Below are 20,834 nucleotides of genomic sequence, written 5' to 3' on the forward strand. Positions count from 1 at the left end.
TCGTGTTGCTAAGTACACATTAAAAAGATGTACGCATATCACGCTGCGCCTTGGTCCGTTGCTTACGACGATCGTGACACCAATAAAACATCCATTCACCGATATGCAATTTTAATTACTATGTTATCCTATCCGACATGGATTGGTAGGACAATATCTTTCCTATAATGTTATCAATTAAACCAGTAATTCACGTCAATAGCATCAATGTAAAAGATTTGCATTCTGTCCCTTACTGGGCTCGAACCAGGGACCCTCTACACATATCGACAACATTCACCATCGACACACCATACAAAATCCGCGATTCTTGCAAAGCAACTACTTCCAGTTCATAGAGCAAGTGAGGTCATCTAATGAAAACCGCACTAGCTCTCACCGCTAACTAGTTAGCCATTTCCTGCCGATAATATTCAACCCCCTATGACGTCCTACAAAATACGCGATCCTTCTAAACCTAACGTAACCCATAATGTCCCTTACAGCGCCCTCACGTTTCAGCAAGCCCCAATGGTTAACACCCGCAGACAAAAATTGAAATTCTTCCATTATTACTAGCAGACCTAATAAGACACACTTTCAAACAGTGTTCTGCATTTACCTCTATCATAGGGTTTAAAAACAAACTTAACAACATTAACCATCCTAAATTGCCGTAGTAACGTCATGTTTGGTTCAGTTTATCTATTACCATATAAGACATTCACTTCTCCATGCGTCGTAAACTATATCCTATTTCTCTTGTAATCAACCAAAATCATAGCCACGCAATGAAACCATCACTCCGCCATTATCAGAATGAATGAGATCTAGTCAACTATCCTTTCTAAGTAGGCTACAAGTAACACCAAACACTTGCTGTAGTTTACCATCATATATTGAAATCATCCATTTATCACGATCCAGTTTATTTATAGACATATTCCACCATTCTCACTCGTTTAATGTAGCAAAACCTTATTCAATGCCCAAAAAATTACTACCACGCACTCTTCTCTCCATAACCGTTAACATTCTTACATTTTAGTCATTTAGCTGACGCTCCTATCCCTAGCGACCCACAATTAGTGAGCTCATACATTTTTTATACTTATACTAGCCCCCCTTGGGAATCAAACACACAACCCTGGCGTTGCAAGCACCATTCTCCACCAACCGAGCTACAAGAGTCCTGCTATTTAAACCACACACGCTTCAAATCATACATTCAACATCACTAAACCAAATACTCCGTCGTACCCATTCAATCAACACATCAGCAGTGGAATTTACACTCATAAATGCAGATTGTTACTCCATGCCTTGAAATGATAAATAAATTCCACAAATAGCACCATTACAATGATTTCTCATCTTACCCTCTGATACAAAATGAAGTTCCATCACTTTACTACGTTAGCTCTACCATGATAATTAGTTCAATTGAACCCTATATTGGCTTTGTACTATATTATACATTACGTCTAAAACAACTTTACTTATGGTCAGTTTATTCCACCATCACATGATCCAACAACGGTATAAACTTAGAAAGCCCATATTAATTACTTTCTTCACCCACGACGTACGTCTACATTTGGGTAAACAAGTTAATATTTATTATTATTCCAATTATTATTTTATGAAATCTCTAATAATCACCTACCCATAAGTAAAATGGATCATATTTTCACATTTGTCACAAACTCCATATAGACCGTTAGAAACTTCTAGATAATCACATCAAAGAATACTTCAGTTAGTTTAATAATCCTCATTCAACCCAAATCAGCCTCTCCTTCATTCTCTCAGCGGAACCAAAAAAACAGACGGTAATTTCCAAGGACACTGCCGTTCCTGTCCCAGAAAACACAGACTCTTCCACTACTTTCTACAATAACATCAAGCTCTATTTACCCCTTATAAATACTCTCCTGAGGATATTCATTATCACCCATGCAATGTTAGTAACATTCAATGTTAGTAATTTAAATTCTTGCATCAAATCCACTTCTGATAATGTTTTTAAAATGTAGTTCGCCTTTAAATGTCATTTTTTGGGTGCTATGACTCAATATGTTACTTGTCATTGGCTCCCTCTCCTAGCCATTTTGAGTAATTCATTAAAGTATTAATTCAAAAGGGCCTTAAACCCATTCATTCATAATGTTTTTTTTAACCATTATGAATTAAACATCACAATAAAGAATTCCTGCTCTGTTGGGGCCTCGAACCTCACAACTCTGCACTAAGGCCTGTAACCTTTGATTCTATTTTATAATGTCGTACACTCCATAATCTCGTCATGTTGAGGACTCGAACCTCGCATCTTTCTACGTTCGTCTACCAAAGACGTTTATCGCTTTCATAGTGATACAGCACATCTCTCTATTTCATGAATTATTCCATGATGATACAACACATCAGAACTTCATCTATTTTACTCCCATGATGATACAACACATCAGTCTCTCTTTACCAATTTATGCTAATTACTGTTAACACACCTTGTTTTGAATCATAGCATCATGTCATTTTGCAATTCAATATTTCTCCTTACATCCCTTTACATAATTCAACACCACTCATCATCCCCTTTTAAAATATAGCATTTTAAACGTTCGTTACAGCTCAGCTTTACCACAGATAAGCAGATTTGGACATAATTCAAAAAATGAAAGCCTGCTTACCTGTTAGTTGAGCTGTGAACTGCATCCTGTTCGTTTAGACGCCAATCTGTTATGATGAGTTTCTCAGGTATCAAAGAATCAAGGATGCAAGGATATACTTAGACATTCTGTGGAGATTTCATACCAAGTATTTATTGAATCACGAGCTTGTGGGTTCATCTAACAAACGGACATGGCTTTGCCCTTCATCAGTTGAACTAACTTGAACAAAGAAGACACTATCTTATATAGCCTTTATTACCATCTTCCTGGCATACATCTGGCAAGTCTCCATGGGCACTCCCTGTCTTTGATGATCACTTTTTACCCCAAGTCAGTATCCTGCCCATCACTCATGCTATTCTAAACATCACTAATCTACCTTGACATAATGGAATGTAGACTTCATGGCCCCAAACCACTCATCTCTTAACTCTTCCTCTGCCCTCACAATACTATAACATGACATCATTACAAAGTGTTTTCAACAATTACAGACAAATACCGCCCCAGCGACTGTCCAAGCACATTAATTATCTTGCAACGTTCCCATGAAAAATGTCTAGAACATTAATATCTTATGTTCTGAAAACATGGCAACCATGTTCTGTGTATGTTTGGTGGGACGTTAATGTTATATTATCCTAACCCCTACTGGACACATGAATGTTCTTGCAACGTTCCCATGAAACCTGTCTAGAACATTCACATCTTAAATTTTGAGAACATGGTATCCACGTTCAGGGTAAGTTCTATTGTATTTGACATTAAGGGAATGGTCTCTTGGAAACATTCCTTGTACATCACGGGAACATTCCTATGAAAATGTTAGTTAATGACCTAATGAGACTCTTAAGGGAATGTTCTCTAAAGTTGTGGGAACGTTTGTTGTTAGATGGGGAGCTCCTTTCCCCTACAGACACAAACAAACAGAAACAACAAATACAGAAACTCAGTGTCCGTTACCATGACATATTAACCTCTAAATCACAAGACCTGAGGTGAAATGGTGAATGAACCATCAAATGAGAATGAATCATTCTATTTCTATGGAATGAACCCTTTTTACACTACTGAGGAAATTAAGGATTTATTTCCAGGGTGTGGAAACATGTCCCTAGGATTCCTGTCCTCTGTGTTTCTGTCTCTGATGCTCAAACCCTGCATCTCATCAGACTGGACATCCACCTCATTCCTCCATGCCCTGCCAACACCGCTTCATTTCCTGTGTCTGAGTTCGAGTGGAGAGGTTCCGACATTAGCAGCAGAGTGTGTGTATCTGTGTATGTGTATGTACAGTGGGGGAAAAAAGTATTTAGTCAGCCACCAATTGTGCAAGTTCTCCCACTTAAAAAGATGAGAGAGGCCTGTAATTTTCATCATAGGTACACGTCAACTATGACAGACAAAATGAGAAAAGAAAATCCAGAAAAATCACATTGTAGGATGTTTAATGAATTTATTTGCAAATTATGGTGGAAAATAAGTATTTGGTCAATAACAAAAGTTTCTCAATACTTTGTTACATACCCTTTGTTGGCAATGACACAGGTCAAACGTTTTGTGTAAGTCTTCACAAGGTTTTCACACACTGTTGCTGGTATTTTGGCCCATTCCTCCATGCAGATCTCCTCTAGAGCAGTGATGTTTTGGGGCTGTCGCTGGGCAACACGGACTTTCAACTCCCTCCAAAGATTTTCTATGGGGTTGAGATCTGGAGACTGGCTAGGCCACTCCAGGACCTTGAAATGCTTCTTACGAAGCCACTCCGTTGCCCGGGCGGTGTGTTTGGGATCATTGTCATGCTGAAAGAGGTTTTCACTCAAAATCTCACGATACATGGCCCCATTCATTCTTTCCTTTACATGGATCAGTCGTCCTGGTCCCTTTGCAGAAAAACAGCCCCAAAGCATGATGTTTCCACCCCCATGCTTCACAGTAGGTATGGTGTTCTTTGGATGCAACTCAGCATTCTTTGTCCTCCAAACACGACAAGTTGAGTTTTTACCAAAAAGTTATATTTTGGTTTCATCTGACCATATGACATTCTCCCAATCCTCTTCTGGATCATCCAAATGCACTCTAGCAAACTTCAGACGGGCCTGGACATGTACTGGCTTAAGCAGGGGGACACGTCTGGCACTGCAGGATTTGAGTCCCTGGCGGCATAGTGTGTTAATGATGGTAGGCTTTGTTACTTTGGTCCCAGCTCTCTGCAGGTCATTCACTAGGTCCCCCCGTGTGGTTCTGGGATTTTTGCTCACCGTTCTTGTGATCATTTTGACCCCACAGGGTGAGATCTTGCGTGGAGCCCCAGATCGAGGGAGATTATCAGTGGTCTTGTATGTCTTCCATTTCCTAATAATTGCTCCCACAATTGATTTCGTAAAACCAAGCTGCTTACCTATTGCAGATTCAGTCTTCACAGCCTGGTGCAGGTCTACAATTTTGTTTATGGTGTCCTTTGACAGCTCTTTGGTCTTGGCCATAGTGGAGTTTGGAGTGTGACTGTTTGAGGTTGTGGACAGGTGTCTTTTATCCTGATAACAAGTTCAAACAGGTGCCATTAATACAGGTAACGAGTGGAGGACAGAGGAGCCTCTTAAAGAAGAAGTTACAGGTCTGTGAGAGCCAGAAATCTTGCTTGTTTGTAGGTGACCAAATACTTATTTTCCACCATAATTTGCAAATAAATTCATTAAAAATCCTACAATGTGATTTTCAGGATTTTTTTTCTCAATTTGTCTGTCATAGTTGACGTGTAGCTATGATGAAATTACAGGCCTCTCTCATCTTTTTAAGTGGGAGAACTTGCACAATTGGTGGCTGACTAAATACTTTTTTTCCCCACTGTATTTGAGCTTTCACAATCTTATTAACTGGTAACTTGATCCTTTCACAAAATGTAAAGCACTCATTGGGCATAGTGCTCCCCTGAACAATTAAATGTAGCTGCACTCCAATGGGACAGATAATGGTTTACTCTAGATTACCTAAATACATGGAGATAGTGTGCAGAATTTTCTGTTACCTTTTCAAGTAGGATCCGTGAGATGACTAATACAATAAATTAAGGACAGTCATTAACAGCAATCTATATAACCTGTCTGTAGTTTTCTGATCATATTAGAACTCCCTGCTATATGTTGCTGTGGTTGTCGTTGTCTAATAACATCTCTAAATATTTTAAATAGACCCTCAAAAACCTACAGAATTATATTTACAGTCAACTTACTCCAATATTTCTATGTTGTTCAAGGCTCAAACTCCCATGATTCCATTCTGCAAAACCTCTCCCACCATCACCGACCGAAGTTGCAGCTCTGGCAGCAACTGTGCCCTTTCCAAATAGTTTATGTTTTCATACTGAATTTCTTGTAACCGTGATACTTTTATTAGTTCTAATAGGCCTCCAGGGTTGTTGGATGGTTGCTTGGACAGTCGCTGAGGCTGTATTTGTCTGTTATCGTTGAAAACACTTTATTACAGATGCAGAAGGTTTAGCTACTTATCCAGCTAACAATTCTAGGGACAGAGAAAGTTTTTGTAATGTTACTCGTAATGTTCCGCTAATGTTTGAGTGACCAGTTTTCTGTTAGTTAGAGGAACATTCTATCTACAGTGCCATCGGAAAGTATTCAGACCCCTTGACTTTTTTCCACATTTTGTTATGTTACAGTCTTATTCTCAAATGGATTTTTAAAAAAAATCTTCATCAATCTACACACTTTTAGAAATGTTTGCAAATGTAAAAATATTATAAACTGAAATATCACATTTACACAAGTATTCACACCCTTTACTCAGTACTTTGTTGAAGCACCTTTGGCAGTGATTACAGCTTTCAGTCTTCTTGGGTATGATGCTACAAGCTTGGCACACCTGTATTTAGGGAGTTTCTCCCATTCTTCTCTGCAGATCCTCTCAAGCTCTGTCAGGTTGGATGGGAAGCGTCGCTGTGTAGCTATTTTCAGGTCTCTCCAGAGATGTTAGATCGGGTTCAAGTCCGGGTTCTGGCTGGTCCACTCAAGGCCATTCAGAGACATGTCCCAAAGCCACTCCTGCATTGTCTTGGCTGTGTGCTTAGGGTCGTTGTCCTGTTGGAAGGTGAACCTTTGCCCCAGTCTGAGGTCCTGAGCACTCTGGAGCAGGTTTTCATCAAGGATCTCTTTATACTTTGCTCCATTCATCTTTCCCTCAATCCTGACTAGTCTCCCAGTCCCTGCCGCTGAAAAACATACCCACAGCATGATGCTGCCACCACCATGCTTCATTGTAGGGGTGGTAACAGGTTTCCTCCAGACGTGACGATTAGCATTCAGGCCAAAGAGTTCAATTTTGGTTTAATCTCACCAGAGAATCTTGTTTCTCATGTTCTGAGAGTCTTTAGGTGCCTTTTGGCAAACCCCAAGAGGGCTGTCATGTGCCTTTTACTGAGGAGTGGCTTCTGTCTGGCCACTCTACCATAAATGCCTGATTGGTGGAGTGTTGCAGAGATGGTTGTCCTTCTGGAAGGTTCTCCCATCTCCACAGAGAAACTCTGGAGGTCTGTCAGAGTGATCATAGGGTTCTTGGTCACCTCCCTGACCAAGGCCCTTCTCCCCCGATTGCTCAGTTTGGCCTGGCGGCCAGATTTAGGAAGAGTCTTGGTGGTTCCAAACTTCTTCCATTTAAGAATGATGGAGGCCACTGTGTTCTTGGGGACCTTCAATGCTGCAGAAATATTTTGGTACCATTCCCCAGATCTGTGCCTCGACACAATCCTGTCTCAGAGCTCTACGGACAATTCCTTCGACCTCATGGCTTGGTTTTTGCTCTGACATGCACTGTCAACTGCTGGACCTTATATAGACAGGTGTGTGCCTTTCCAAATCATGTCCAATCAATTGAATTTACCACAGATGGACTCCAATCAAGTTGTAGAAACATCTCAAGGATGATCAATGGAAACAGGATGCGCATGAGCTCAATTTCGAGTCTCATAGCAAAGTGTTTGAATACTTATGTAAATAAGGCATTTCTGATTTTTTTAAAATTTATAAAAACCTGTTTTTGCTTCGTCATTATTGGGTATTGTGTGTAGATTAATGAGAGAAAAAATAATTTAATCAATTTTAGAATAAGGCTGTAACGTAACAAAATGTGGAAAGAGTCAAGGAGTCTGAATACTTTTCGAATGCACTGTATGTTAGCAAAAACCTTCTGAGTACCTTTTTAGCATGTTTTGGCATCCCTTCGTGTCAAACAGAACATACCCAGAACGTGGTTGCCATGTTCTCAGAACACAAGATATGAATGTTCTAGATGCGTTTAATGGGAATGTTGCAAGAACTTTTCATGTCCAGTTTTCTGAGGGTTAGGAGAATATTTCATCAACGTCCCACCAAACATACACAGTTTCAAGTTTCATGTTTAATTAGTCGTATGCCACCATATCTGTGTCATATTTCCAGCCTGGTCTCATAGACTAGACGTGACATAGTAAATCCGTGACACTCAAATTATTATGATACAGTATGTTACATTTGGTATGGTTAGATAAGACAGATAATGACTTAAGTCAAAAACAAAACTAGGGTGGTTGGTCAGGGTGGATGGGTAGGCGTATAACACGAACGTCTAGCAACCCAAAGGTATAATGCGGAACGTCTAGCAACCCAAAGGTTGCGTGTTCTAATTACATCACGGACACCTTCAGCATTGTAGCTAATTAGCAACTTTGCAACTACTTAATACTATTTAGCTACTTTGCAACTACTTAGCATGTTAGCTAACCCTTCCCCTAACCTTAACCCTTTAACCTAACTCCTAACCTTAATCTTAACCCTAACCTTAACCGCGAACCCTAACCCCTAGCCTAGCTAACGTTAGCCACCTAGCTAACATTAACGTTAGCCACCTAGCTAACGTTAGACACAACTAATTGGAATTCATAATATATGATACATTTTTCCAAATTCGTAACATATTGTACGTGAAATTCATAACATTTCATACGAAATGGATGATGGACATCCACAAATTAATACATACCATACGAAACGTAACATATCATACTACTTGTAGTTTTCTGAATGTATGTTTACTATGTAATGTCTACCCCTGAGTCCAGGTTAATGAATTGCTTAGTCTGAGTATATTCATCATTTATTTTATTTACTTATGTCAGCAATTTAAGGGCTTTCTGTATAGTTGTCTAATGTTGGTGGGGCATGTTAACCTGTTTTAATGATACTCCTGAATCACTATGATCAATAAAAGCTTTTCTTGAGTGTAGCCTACTTTTAACAGAGCTGAGATTTACTTCGAAGTGCATTCACCCTATTGCTTACAGCCATACACCTATCAAGTTGTTTCAGATCTTCACAAGTGCCTATGGAGGAGGGGGTAGGGTTTCTTATGGACAGGACAGGGCCTAACTATACTTGCCCAATAAGCACATGTCCTAGAGATATCCCTTATTGGGACAGTCGTTGGTGCTGGTGGACTGGGTTCGAGACCTGCTAGCAAAATATATTCATGTAATTATTTGGCAACATTTACAACACAGCTATCTGATCTACTTAAAATGAGTTTCTCATTAGCTAGGTTTTCATCCAATTGGCAACAGATTTTCATGTGAATATTCTAAAATCTGCATAAAAACACTATGCATATTTTCCCACCAGAGAGGTATTTCCATCAAATTGACTTGTTGGGGATAAAAGGCTGTCTGTGATGACAAGTGCACATAAAAATAACTTCTGTGGTTAAATTCTCCAATAAATGTCCAATAAAACAATACTAGTTATTTATTTATATTATATTTAGTGGAAGGAGCATCAAGTTCATCACCTTGCACTTTCACCACCATTTGAAGTTCATCATAATTTATTTCATCTGTAGCCTAATAAACTGTATGATTTCCCAGACCCGAGTCGAAGTGGGAGGACCACACATCATCGCGTCACTTCGATATTATGGCTATTATATCAATATTTGCGCATAAAAGTGTTTCCACCTATATTTCTCGCATAATATATTTTACATACACAAAAAGATCCCACCTTGTTTAGCATATTTTGTTTTGTCAACATTTGGAAAGTTTACCGACAAATTAGCTGTTTCCATCAGGCCTGTTGTGAAATGTTTTATCCGACATGCACTTTACTTGCATAAAAAGGTTGGATGGGAACGGAACCTGGTTATTGAAAGATGGAAATCTGTAGATATATTTATTATGACCACATTAATTCTATATAGCTGAGCATCTAAAAAAGAACTCTATTGTATTTTTGAAATCTACACGTATGATTCATGATTTCGACTAGCTGAGAAACGCTGCCTGTCTGTGTGTCTCGTCCCGACTCCTGACATGTTCATTACTATGGGACAGCTGGAGATCGAATTTGAAAATGTAAACAATGTTGCAAATGTCGACGAGACAGACAGCAAGGTTTATACAAATCTCCGCTGTTGAAAACGAAATGTTTTTCTAAAAGAAATGTGAGATAATGTCTAGATGCTTTTTATAGTGGAAATCAAGTTTATAAAGTCAGGACCAGTCAGGATCAGAGAGGCAATGGGGTGAGGTTGTGTTCTTCTAAGCGGAGAGGTAAGCTTGGCTTCTTCTTTATATGTGTTGAGTAAAGCTTAAACCATGCATTTAGATTGTAGGTAGGTATTGTAGTTAGGTATTGTAGGTAGTTTATCCAGGTAGTTATTGTAGGTAGTTATTGTAGGTAAGTATTGTAGTGTATTCGGCTGAGCCCGGTGAAGCACGAGGCTAGCTAGCTAACCCACTACTTGGACCAATAAAGCTAGCTAGCGGGTAGCTACTGGTAATTTGGTAACTGTTAGCAACTGTGGATAGTTGTTTCCAATGTTATTTCACGCTTAAGAGTACCTGTAATTATTGTAGGTAGGTATTGTAGGTATTGTAGATAGTTTATCTAGGTAGTTATTGTAGGTAGTTATAGCCAACTTTACCAGCTAGCAGTCAACACGGCAGCCACTGCTAGCTAGCCAACCTTACCAGCTAGCAGTACTGTAGCAACCAAATACATTACAACGGAACTATTTGATTTGATTAGTGTAATGTTAGCCAGCTACATTCGTTCGCAGCGACGCCGTTTTCCATACTAAGTCAACACCACAGCCACTGCTAGCTGGCCAACTATACCAGCTAGCAGTACTGTAGCAACTAAATACATTTAAACGGAACGTTTTGATTAGTGTAAAGTTAGCTAGCTACATAGTTGTCTTGGTATCAAAGACAAAGGTGTAGTATAGAGAAACTATCGAGGTTAGCTAGCCAGCTACATTTTCAAACAGTCAACACCGCAGCCGCTGCTAGCTAGCCAACATTACCAGCTAGCAGTACTGTATCATTTTAGTCAATGAGAATTTTGCAACGTAAGCACTTTCTGAACATTCGAGATGTGTAGTCCAATTGTGTAGCTAGCATGACTGACTTTGTGCTAGCTAGCCAACGTTTAATTACTTCTGCGTTATGAAAGGAACTAGACACAGATATGAATGATCCATTGGTAGTTTGTTGTAACCAAGTATTGGTGCTAAACTGTGTGTTATTGGATGCTAGCATGCTAGTTAGCTATGGCGTCATAGGATATGGTGCCCTGGGCGGTTTTCACAGAAGAATACTGTACCAAGTTAGCTAGCTGAATAAACTAAGTTAGTCTATTCCTGGAAACCTTGAACTACTGTAGATTACAGCAATTATAATTTCTAAAGTGGAAGTTGGAAGAGTTGTATTTGAGTGTTTCAGTGAAAGGTTAGTGAGGGAGGCCTCGCTTCCCCAGATGTTTAGTTAATTTCATTCCGATCTCCTTTGCATTAGTGTAGCCTTTTCTGTAGCCTGTCAACTATGTGTCGGTCTATCCCTGTTCTCTCCTCTCCGCACAGGCCATACAAACGCCTCACACCGCGTGGCTGCTGCCTCTCTAACCTGTTGGTCCCTGCACGCACAACCCACGTGGAGTTCCAGGTCTCCGGCAGCCTCTGGAACTGCCGTTCTGCGGCCAACAAGGCAAAGTTCATCTCAGCCTATGCTACCCTCCAGTCCCTCGACTTCTTGGCGCTGACGGAAACATGGATTACCACAGAAAACACTGCTACTCCTACTGCTCTCTCCTCATCTGACCATGTGTTCTCGCATACCCCGAGAGCATCTGGTCAGCGGGGCAGTGGCACAGGAATCCTCATCTCTCCCAAGTGGACATTCTCTCTTTCTCCCCTGACCCATCTGTCTATATCCTCATTTGAATTCCATGCTGTCACAGTCACTTGCCCATTCAAGCTTAACATCCTTATCATTTATCGCCCTCCAGGTTCCCTTGGAGAGTTCATCAATGAGCTTAACGCCTTGATAAGTTCCTTTCCTGAGGATGGCTCACCCCTCACAGTTCTGGGTGACTTTAACCTCCCTATGTCTACCTTTGACTCATTTCTCTCTGCCTCCTTCTTTCCATTCCTCTCCTCTTTTGACCTCACCCTCTCACCGTCTCCCCCTACTCACAAGGCAGGCAATACGCTTGACCTCATCTTTACTAGATGCTGTTCTTCTACTAATCTCACTGCAACTCCCCTCCAAGTCTCCGGCCACTACTTTGTATCCTTTTCTCTCTCGCTCTCCTCCAACACTACTCACTCTGCCCCTACTCAGATGGTAATGCGCTGTCGTGACCTTCGCTCTCTCTCCCGCTACTCTCTCCTCTTCCATCCTATCATCTCTTCCCTCTGCTCAATCCTTCTCCCTCCAATCTCCTGATTCTGCCTCCTCAACCCTCCTCTCCTCCCTTTCTGCATCTTTTGACTCTCTAAGTCCCCTATCCTTCCAGCCGGCTCGGTCCTCCACTCCTGCTCCGTGGCTTGATGACTCATTGCGAGCTCACAGAACAGGGCTCCGGGCAGCCGAGCGGAAATGGAGGAAAACTAGACTCCCTGCCGACCTGTCATCTTTTCACTCCCTCCTCTCTACATTTTCTTCCTCTGTTTCTGCTGCTAAAGCCACTTTCTACCACTCTAAATTTCAAGCCTCTGCCTCTAACCCTAGGAAGCTCTTTGCCACCTTCTCCTCCCTGCTGAATCCTCCTCCTCCTCCCCCTCCCTCCTCCCTCTCTGTGGATGACTTCGTCAACCATTTTGAAAAGAAGGTTGACGACATCCGATCCTCATTTATTAAGTCAAATGACACCACTGGTCCTGCTCACACTGCCCTACCCTATGCTTTTACTTCTTTCTCCCCTCTCTCTCCAGATGAAACTTGCGACTTGTGACGGCCGGCCGCCCAACAACCTGCCCGCTTGACCCTATCCCCTCCTCTCTTCTCCAGACCATTTCCGGAGACCTTCACCCTTACCTCACCTCGCTCATCAACTCATCCTTGACCGCTGGCTATGTTCCTTCCGTCTTCAAGAGAGCGAGAGTTGCACCCCTTCTCAAAAAACACTCGATCCCTCCGATGTCAACAACTACAGACCAGTATCCCTTCTTTCTTTTCTCTCCAAAACTCTTGAGCGTGCCATCTTTAGCCAACTCTCTTGCTATCTCTCTCAGAATGACCTTCTTGATCCAAACCAGTCAGGTTTCAAGACTGGTCATTCAACTGAGACTGCTCTTCTCTGTGTCTCGGAGGCTATCCGCACTGCTAAAGCTAACTCTCTCTCCTCTGCTCTCATCCTTCTAGACCTATCTGCTGCCTTTGATACTGTGAACCATCAGATCCTCCTCTCCACCCTCTCAGAGTTGGGCATCTCCGGCGCGGCTCACTCTTGGATTGCGTCCTACCTCACAGGTCGCTCCTACCAGGTGGCGTAGCGAGAATCTGTCTCCGCACCACGTGCTCTCACCACTGGTGTCCCCCAGGGCTCAGTTCTAGGCCCTCTCCTATTCTCTCTATACACCAAGTCACTTGGCTCTGTCATATCCTCACATGGTCTCTCCTATCATTGCTACGCAGACGACACACAATTAATTTTCTTCTGATAACCAGGTGGCGAATCGCATCTCTGCATGTCTGGCAGACATATCAGTGTGGATGATGGATCACCACCTCAAGCTGAACCTCGGCAAGACAGAGCTGCTCTTCCTCCTGGGGAAGGACTGCCTGCTCCAAGATCTCGCCATCACGGTTGACAACTTCGTTGTGTCCTCCTCCCAGAGTGCAAAGAACCTTGGCGTGACCCTGGACAACACCCCGTCGTTCTCTGCTAGCATCAAAGCGGTGACCCGATCCTGTAGGTTCATGCTCTACAACATTTGCAGAGTACGACCCTACCTTACACAGGAAGCGGCACAGGTCCTAATCCAGGCACTTTTCATCTCCCGTCTGGATTACTGCAACTCGCTGTTGGCTGGGCTCCCTGCCTGTGCCATTACACCCCTACAACTCATCCAGAACGCTGCAGCCCATCTGGTGTTCAACCTTCCCAAGTCCTCTCACGTCACCCCACTCCTCCGCACACTCCACTGGCTTCCAGTTGAAGCCTGCATCTGCTACAAGACTATGGTGCTTGCCTACGGAGCTGTGAGGCGAACGGCACCTCCATACCTTCAGGCTCTGATCAGTCCCTACACCTACACCCAAACGAGGGCATTGTGTTCATCCACCTCTGGCCTGCTTGCCCCCCGACCTCTGCGGAAGCACAGTTCCCGCTCAGCCCAGTCAAAATTGTTCGCTGCTCTGGCACAAGCTCCCTCACGACGCCAGGACAGCGGAGTCACACACCACCTTCTGGAGACACTTGAAACCCCACCTCTTTAAGGAATACCTGGGATAGGATAAAAGTAAGTGGTTGTCCCACTGGCTATCATAAGGTGAATGCACCAATTTGTAAGTCGCTCTGGATAAGAGCTTCTGCTAAATGACGAAAATGTAAATGTAAATGTAATAAAGTGCATGCCGGAGCTGATGAGACAGTGGATTGTGCAATCAGATGGAACAGAGTAAATAGGCATTTCAACGTCATAGGTAACTCAACGCCAGTGGTAATTTGTGGAATAGACATCGACTGGAATGCGGTTTTAAACATGATGAGATTATTATGGATAAGAGCGACCATATTTTTATTTGTCAAACGGCAGTCAAGCATCGATCATCATGTCACCAGAATAAGACCCTTGATATTTATTGGAAAGGAGCATCAAGCTCATCATCTTCCACTTTCACCACCCTGTGAAGTTCATAATAATTTATTTAATCTCTAGTTTAATAAACTGCATGGTTTTCCGAGAAGTAGTGGGAGGACCACACACCATATTGTCGCGTGACTCCCAAGTTTACTTCAATTTGACAGTTACTATATCAATAGTTGCACATAAAGGCGTTTCTGCCAACTGTGGATGGAAACGTGGTTACTGACATGTTTGTTCTGCATTATACAACGGGTGGGTCTAATCCTGAATGCTGATTGTAGACTATCCAATAGTAGGCTATCTGCAAACTGTTGGCTAGAGTGCACGTGCCAAGACCAGACTATTTAACGGAACCGTTTTTTTGACTAAACTATCCGTAGAGTTATTTGGTACATGAACACTTAAGCGGAAAAGTACATTCTGTGTGCACTACATCATCACACACTGACAACAAGTCAATTTGGTGGAAAAAGCACTGGTAGGAAAACATTTTTAATGCAGATTTTAGAATATTCACAGGAAAATCTGTCACCAATTGGATGGAAACCTAGCTATTGATAAACTAATTTTATTTAGATCAGATAGGTGTTGTAACTGTTGCCAAATAATGAAATTAACATACAATCAGTGGCCAGTTTATATGTATTTGTATTTATTATGGATCCCCATTAGCTGCTGCCAAGGCAGCAGCTACTCTTCCTGGGGTCCAGCAAAATTAAGGCAATTAAAAAAAACATCACAATACATTCACAGATTTCACAACACACTGTGTGCCCTCAGGCCCGTACTCCACCACTACCACATATCTACAATACAAAATCCTTGTGTACGTGTGTGTATAGTGCGTATGTTATCGTGTGTGTACGCATGTGTCTGGGCCTATGTTTGTGTTGCTTCACAGTCCCTGCTGTTCCATAAGGTGTATTCTTATCTGTTTTTTTTAAATAAAATTTTACTTCTTGCATCAGTTACTTGATGTGGAATACAGTTCCATGTAGTCATGGCTCTATGTAGTACTGTGCGCCTCCCATAGTCTGTTCAGGACTTGGGGACTGTGAAGAGACCTCTTGTGGCATGTCTTGTGGGGTATGCATGGGTGTCCGAGCTGTACGCCAGTAGTTCAAACAGACAGCTCGGTGCATTCAACATGTCAATACCTCTCATAAATACAAGTTGTGATTAAGTCAATCTCTCCTCCACTTTGAGCCAGGAGAGATTGACATGCATATTAATGTTAGCTCTCTGTGTACATCCAAGGGCCAGCCGTGCTGCCCTGTTTTGAGCCAATTACAATTTTTCGAAGTCCCTTTTTGTGGCACCTGACCACACGACTGAACATTAGTCCAGGTGCCACTGGCCGCAAAAGGCATGGATATTTTTAGGGTGCATTACAGCCACACAAATGGGAGGCTGCCGTGAAAGTCGAGGCATTATCAAATGCTTGTCAAATTGTGAATGAGAGACTGATAAAGTGTGTACAGCCTGCGCAAAAAAACAAAGCAGAACTCATGCCTTTCAAGCAACTTTTTTCAAATCATCATTAGGGTCACATCATGCAGCCTTACAATGTATTAAAAATCAAAACATTTAGCCCAACGTTACATTAATAACTCTAAATTATAGGAGTACCTATTTAACTGCTCAACACAGAATAGCTGCATGTGCTCACTCCCTCAAATCGTTTGGAGAAAAGATCCTTTCTATTTTATTCAGCTTTGTTCAATTGTATTCTTCATATAAAATAATGTCACGGAATTCTAAGCAAATCTTGTCTGCTAAATGAACTTGTGTAGCCCACAGCCATTTGGAATAGCTAGATCAGGACCTAACATAAGGACAACTCAAGAGTATGCTATACTGTTCTTCTGAAATAGACTAAATTTTCTTAATATCATGCATCTTTAGATCTGTCTAAAATAAATAATGGATTTATTGTGAAGGTGTAGGCTATATTACATGGATATATTAGACTGCATTAGTGGCTTGTAGGCTATGTGTGGAAGCCAGGGGATGCTAAATGTGTTTATGTTAATTTACGTTAATTACCGTGACACCGACAGTTACTTGCTTGACAATCACCAGCTGATTAAATTTAGTGACCGCTACAGCCCTATGTGTGAGTATCCCTAACCTTGCCAACAGACAAAGAGCTATGAATGGATCAGTGGTTCACCAATCAGGGCCTTGATTGGCTCGGCAACAGTAACAAGGCGTGATGTGTAATTAAATTTTTTGGGGGGGAGAATGTTTCTATGGGACCATCAGGCGACGTCCTGACAACTGATACACAGAAATGTTCTTGCAACGTTCGCATGAAAAGTCTAGAGCATCAATATCTTATATTCTTATATTCTGAGAACATGTTCTGTGTATGTTTGGTGTGACGTTGATTGAATATTCTCCTAACCAACAGAAAACTGGACACATGAATGTTCTTGCAACGTTTCCATGAAACTTGTCTAGAACATTAATATTTTATGTTCTGAGAATATGGTAACCACGTTCTGGGTAAGTTCTATTTGACATTAAGGAAATGGTCTCTTGGAAACATTCCTTTCACATCACGGGAACATTCATATGAAAACATTAGTTAATGACCTAATGAGACTCTTAAGGGAATGTTCTCTCAAGTTGTGGGAACGTTTGTTGTTAGCTGGGTAGCTAGCTAGCATTGCTAATGTTAGCACCAAAGATACAGTCTGGGAGACTAGGATTCCATAATGATTTGCCTGTAAATTTTATAATGAATGTTGTGTTCTTCTAACAGGCCTTCTTGCTGTATAAATCCTATCATTATTTCAGAGGGCACAGAAGCTGAAATGCAAAGGAGGGGTTGCCAAGGGGGAGGGGTGATGTAGGCTCAGGTTATCAGGTGGAGAGCTGAAGAACAGAGGGTGCCTGTTCCGTTGGGAGTGGATTCTCAGCAACACACACACACCTTTGATCTATACTGAACAAAAATATAATGTTGGTCCCATGTTTCATGAGCTGAAATAAAAGATCCCATACATTTTCCAGATGCACAAAAAGCTTATTTCTCTCAAATTTGGTGCACAAATTTGTTTACATCCCTGTTAGTGAGCATTTATCCTTTGCCAAGATAATCCATTCACCTGATAGGTGTGGCATATGAAGAAGCTGATTAAACAGCATGATCATTACACAGGTTCACCTTGTGCTGGGGACAATAAAAGGCCACTTTAAAATGTGCAGTTTTGTCACACAACACAATGCCTCAGATCTCAGGGAGACGATTACCTTAGAGATTCAGGGAGGTCGGACTTGGCAGTGGCAGCCAGCAGTGACAGGAAAGACTGAAAAAGTTCCACTTTACAAATAAGAGACCTGAAAAGATATATACAGCCGTCAATCTCAAGTTCAGGGGGCTTAACACAATACACATAGGGGCAGCCTCATCATTTCTTATATGTAGATGGATATTTTATATATTTTTTAACCTTTATTCCACTAGGCAAGTCAGTTAAGAACAAATTCTTATTTACAATGACGGCCAACACCGGCCAAACACGGATGACGCTGGGCCAATTTTGCGCCACCCTATGGGACTCCCAATCACGGCCGGTTGTGATACAGCCTGGAATTGAACCAGGGGGTCTGTAGTGACACCTCAAACACTGAGATGCAGTGCCTTAGACCGCTGCGCCACTCGGGATATGATGGGATGAGTGCATTGAAATAGGGGGCACAGAAGGTCTGGAACTGGTCAGATTTAATTTGTCTAACTTGTGCCTAAACTACATGTCCTGCCTCTGTTACCGTGCTTTTGCTGTGTCCCGAGCCTTTTTGGTCACTCCATGTCTGTATCCATTAGCAGTGACATCTAGTGGCTGATCCGACACAGTGTACCAGTTGATAGTTGACGTTCATGCCTCAGTGTAGATCAGTGTTGGGGAGAAGTGAACTACATGTAGTTTAACTAGTAATTTAACTACATTTTGCAGTGGATTGGTGGTAGTTAAACTAAATTAAAATATTGGTAGTGTTTTCAGTAGTTAATTACTTTTTTTACCATGTAGCGGTTTAGCTAACTACTGGAACTACATTTACATTTTAGTCATTCAGCAGACGCTCTTATCCAGAGCGACTTACAGTTAGTGAGTGCATACATTATTTTATTTTTTTCGTACCCCCCGTGGGAATTGAACCCACAACCCTGGCGTTGCAAACGCCATGCTCTACCAACTGAGCTACATCCCTGCCGGCCATTCCCTCCCCTACTCTAGACAATGCTGGGCCAATTGTGCGCCGCCCCATGGGTCTCCCGGTCGCGGCCGGCTACGACAGAGCCTTAGGCTGAGAAAAGATTAGGACAGTTAGAAAGGGCACATGAGGTGAAATGGGATGACAGTGGACAAATAGGGTGAAGGACAAGTGTTACATAATGAGACAGTGACTGAGGGGGGTAAAACAACAGTATTCCCACCTGCTCCACAGGGTGAGACTCTGCCCTGGCCGGGCTGTTGACTGTGCTCCGTCTGTGCCTGGCTGTGAGCAAACTCCAGGCTGGACTGCAGGAGCTCTGGAGCCTGCACTGTGAAGCCAGCAGGCAGGGCTGTCACGTCAGAACACCTGGAGAAACACAGAAGAACCAATCACTTCTAGTTGTACTCAAATCTGTTTAAACAGTGGGGGTCACTAATAACTTTCTGTTTCCCTACTCTGTCTCTCACACACGATCAAACAGAAACACACATAATGTGACACACAAATATGTATGGTCAATTTGTTATTTTATGGGGCCATCCCTTGTATCATTTTCTAGGCCTCCCAGGTATTTGCATTTAAAGTAATGTAAATGATTACTGCCGCTAGGGGAAGCTGTGGCGTCAATGGGGAGCGTTAGTGATATCGGGTGGTCTTGGAGGTTTCTTCTTCAATCTTGGAGAATGCCTACTACTGAACACTACTAATGTCTCTCTGTCTCATAATTTTACCTTGTTAATTCAGGTATGTAATGTGCAAAAGTGCAATATGACTCTCAAAATATTGAGGCAACATGGTTAACTACATGGTCCATGAGTTTGGCTTCTTTCTTGCTGAGCGGCCTTTCAGGTTATGTCGATTTAGGACTAGTTTTACTGTGGATATTGATACTTTTGTACCTGTTTCCTCCAGCATCTTCACAAGGTCCTTTGCTGTTGTTCTGAGATTGATTTGCACTTTTCGCACCAAAATACGTTCATCTCTAGGAGACAGAACTCGTCTCCTTTCTGAGCGGTATGACAGCTGCGTGGTCCCATAGTGTTTATACATGCGTACTATTGTTTGTACAGATGAACGTGGTACCTTCGGGCGTTTGGAAATTGCTCCCAAGGATGAACCAGACTTGTGGAGGTCTACCATTTTTTTCTGAGTTCTTGGCTGATTTCTTTTGATTTTCCCATGATGTCAAGCAAAGAGGCACTGAGTTTGAAGGTAGGCCTTGAAATACATCCACAGGTACACCTCCAATTGACTCAAATGATGTCAATTAGCCTATCAGAAGCTTCTAAAGCCATGACATCCTTTTCTGGAATTTTCCAAGCTGTTTAAAGGCACAGTCAACTTAGTGTATGTAAACTTCTGACCCAATGGAATTGTGATACAGTGAATTATAAGTGAAATAATCTGTCTGTAAACAATTGTTGGAAAAATTACTTGTGTCATGCACAAAGTAGCTGTCCTAACCGACTTGCCAAAACTATAGTTTGTTAACAATACATTTGTGGAGTGGTTGAAAAACGAGTTTTAATGACTCCAACCTAAGTGTATGTAAACTTCCGACTTCAACTGTATATGTAAATATGTGATGTCATGATAAAATGTGTTAAAGTGTTAATATTTGTACAAAAATAGCATTTAACAGTTCGCTAGCTTGATGCTAACCAAATGTAGCTTGGCTAAGCGCTAGCTAGCTCTAGGCTAGTTGGTTTCAGTCAATGTTAGCTTACCCCGACTCAATAAAATACACAAGGTGCAATGTTTCTCTTGTTATGTCAGTCACTCAATTAGCTGACAATTAGCCATGTCAATTTTTAGATTGGTGGTTAG

At 41.8% G+C, this 20,834-nt stretch overlaps 1 protein-coding gene across 1 annotated transcript; it reads right to left on the minus strand.

The window, feature by feature from the left end:
* Positions 1-18,037: 18,037 nt before the first annotated feature.
* On the minus strand, positions 18,038-19,384 carry adat1 (adenosine deaminase tRNA specific 1; the record flags this gene model as incomplete). The annotated part of the gene is made up of 3 exons (XM_041890914.1): positions 18,038-18,128; positions 18,561-18,660; positions 19,228-19,384. Coding segments are annotated over 3 exons (348 nt in total), but the record flags the coding sequence as incomplete, so codon positions are not given.
* Between the last annotated feature and the right edge of the window lie 1,450 nt (positions 19,385-20,834).

Source organism: Coregonus clupeaformis, chromosome 29 (assembly GCF_020615455.1).
Source record: "Coregonus clupeaformis isolate EN_2021a chromosome 29, ASM2061545v1, whole genome shotgun sequence".
In the NCBI taxonomy this organism is placed as follows: domain Eukaryota; kingdom Metazoa; phylum Chordata; class Actinopteri; order Salmoniformes; family Salmonidae; genus Coregonus; species Coregonus clupeaformis.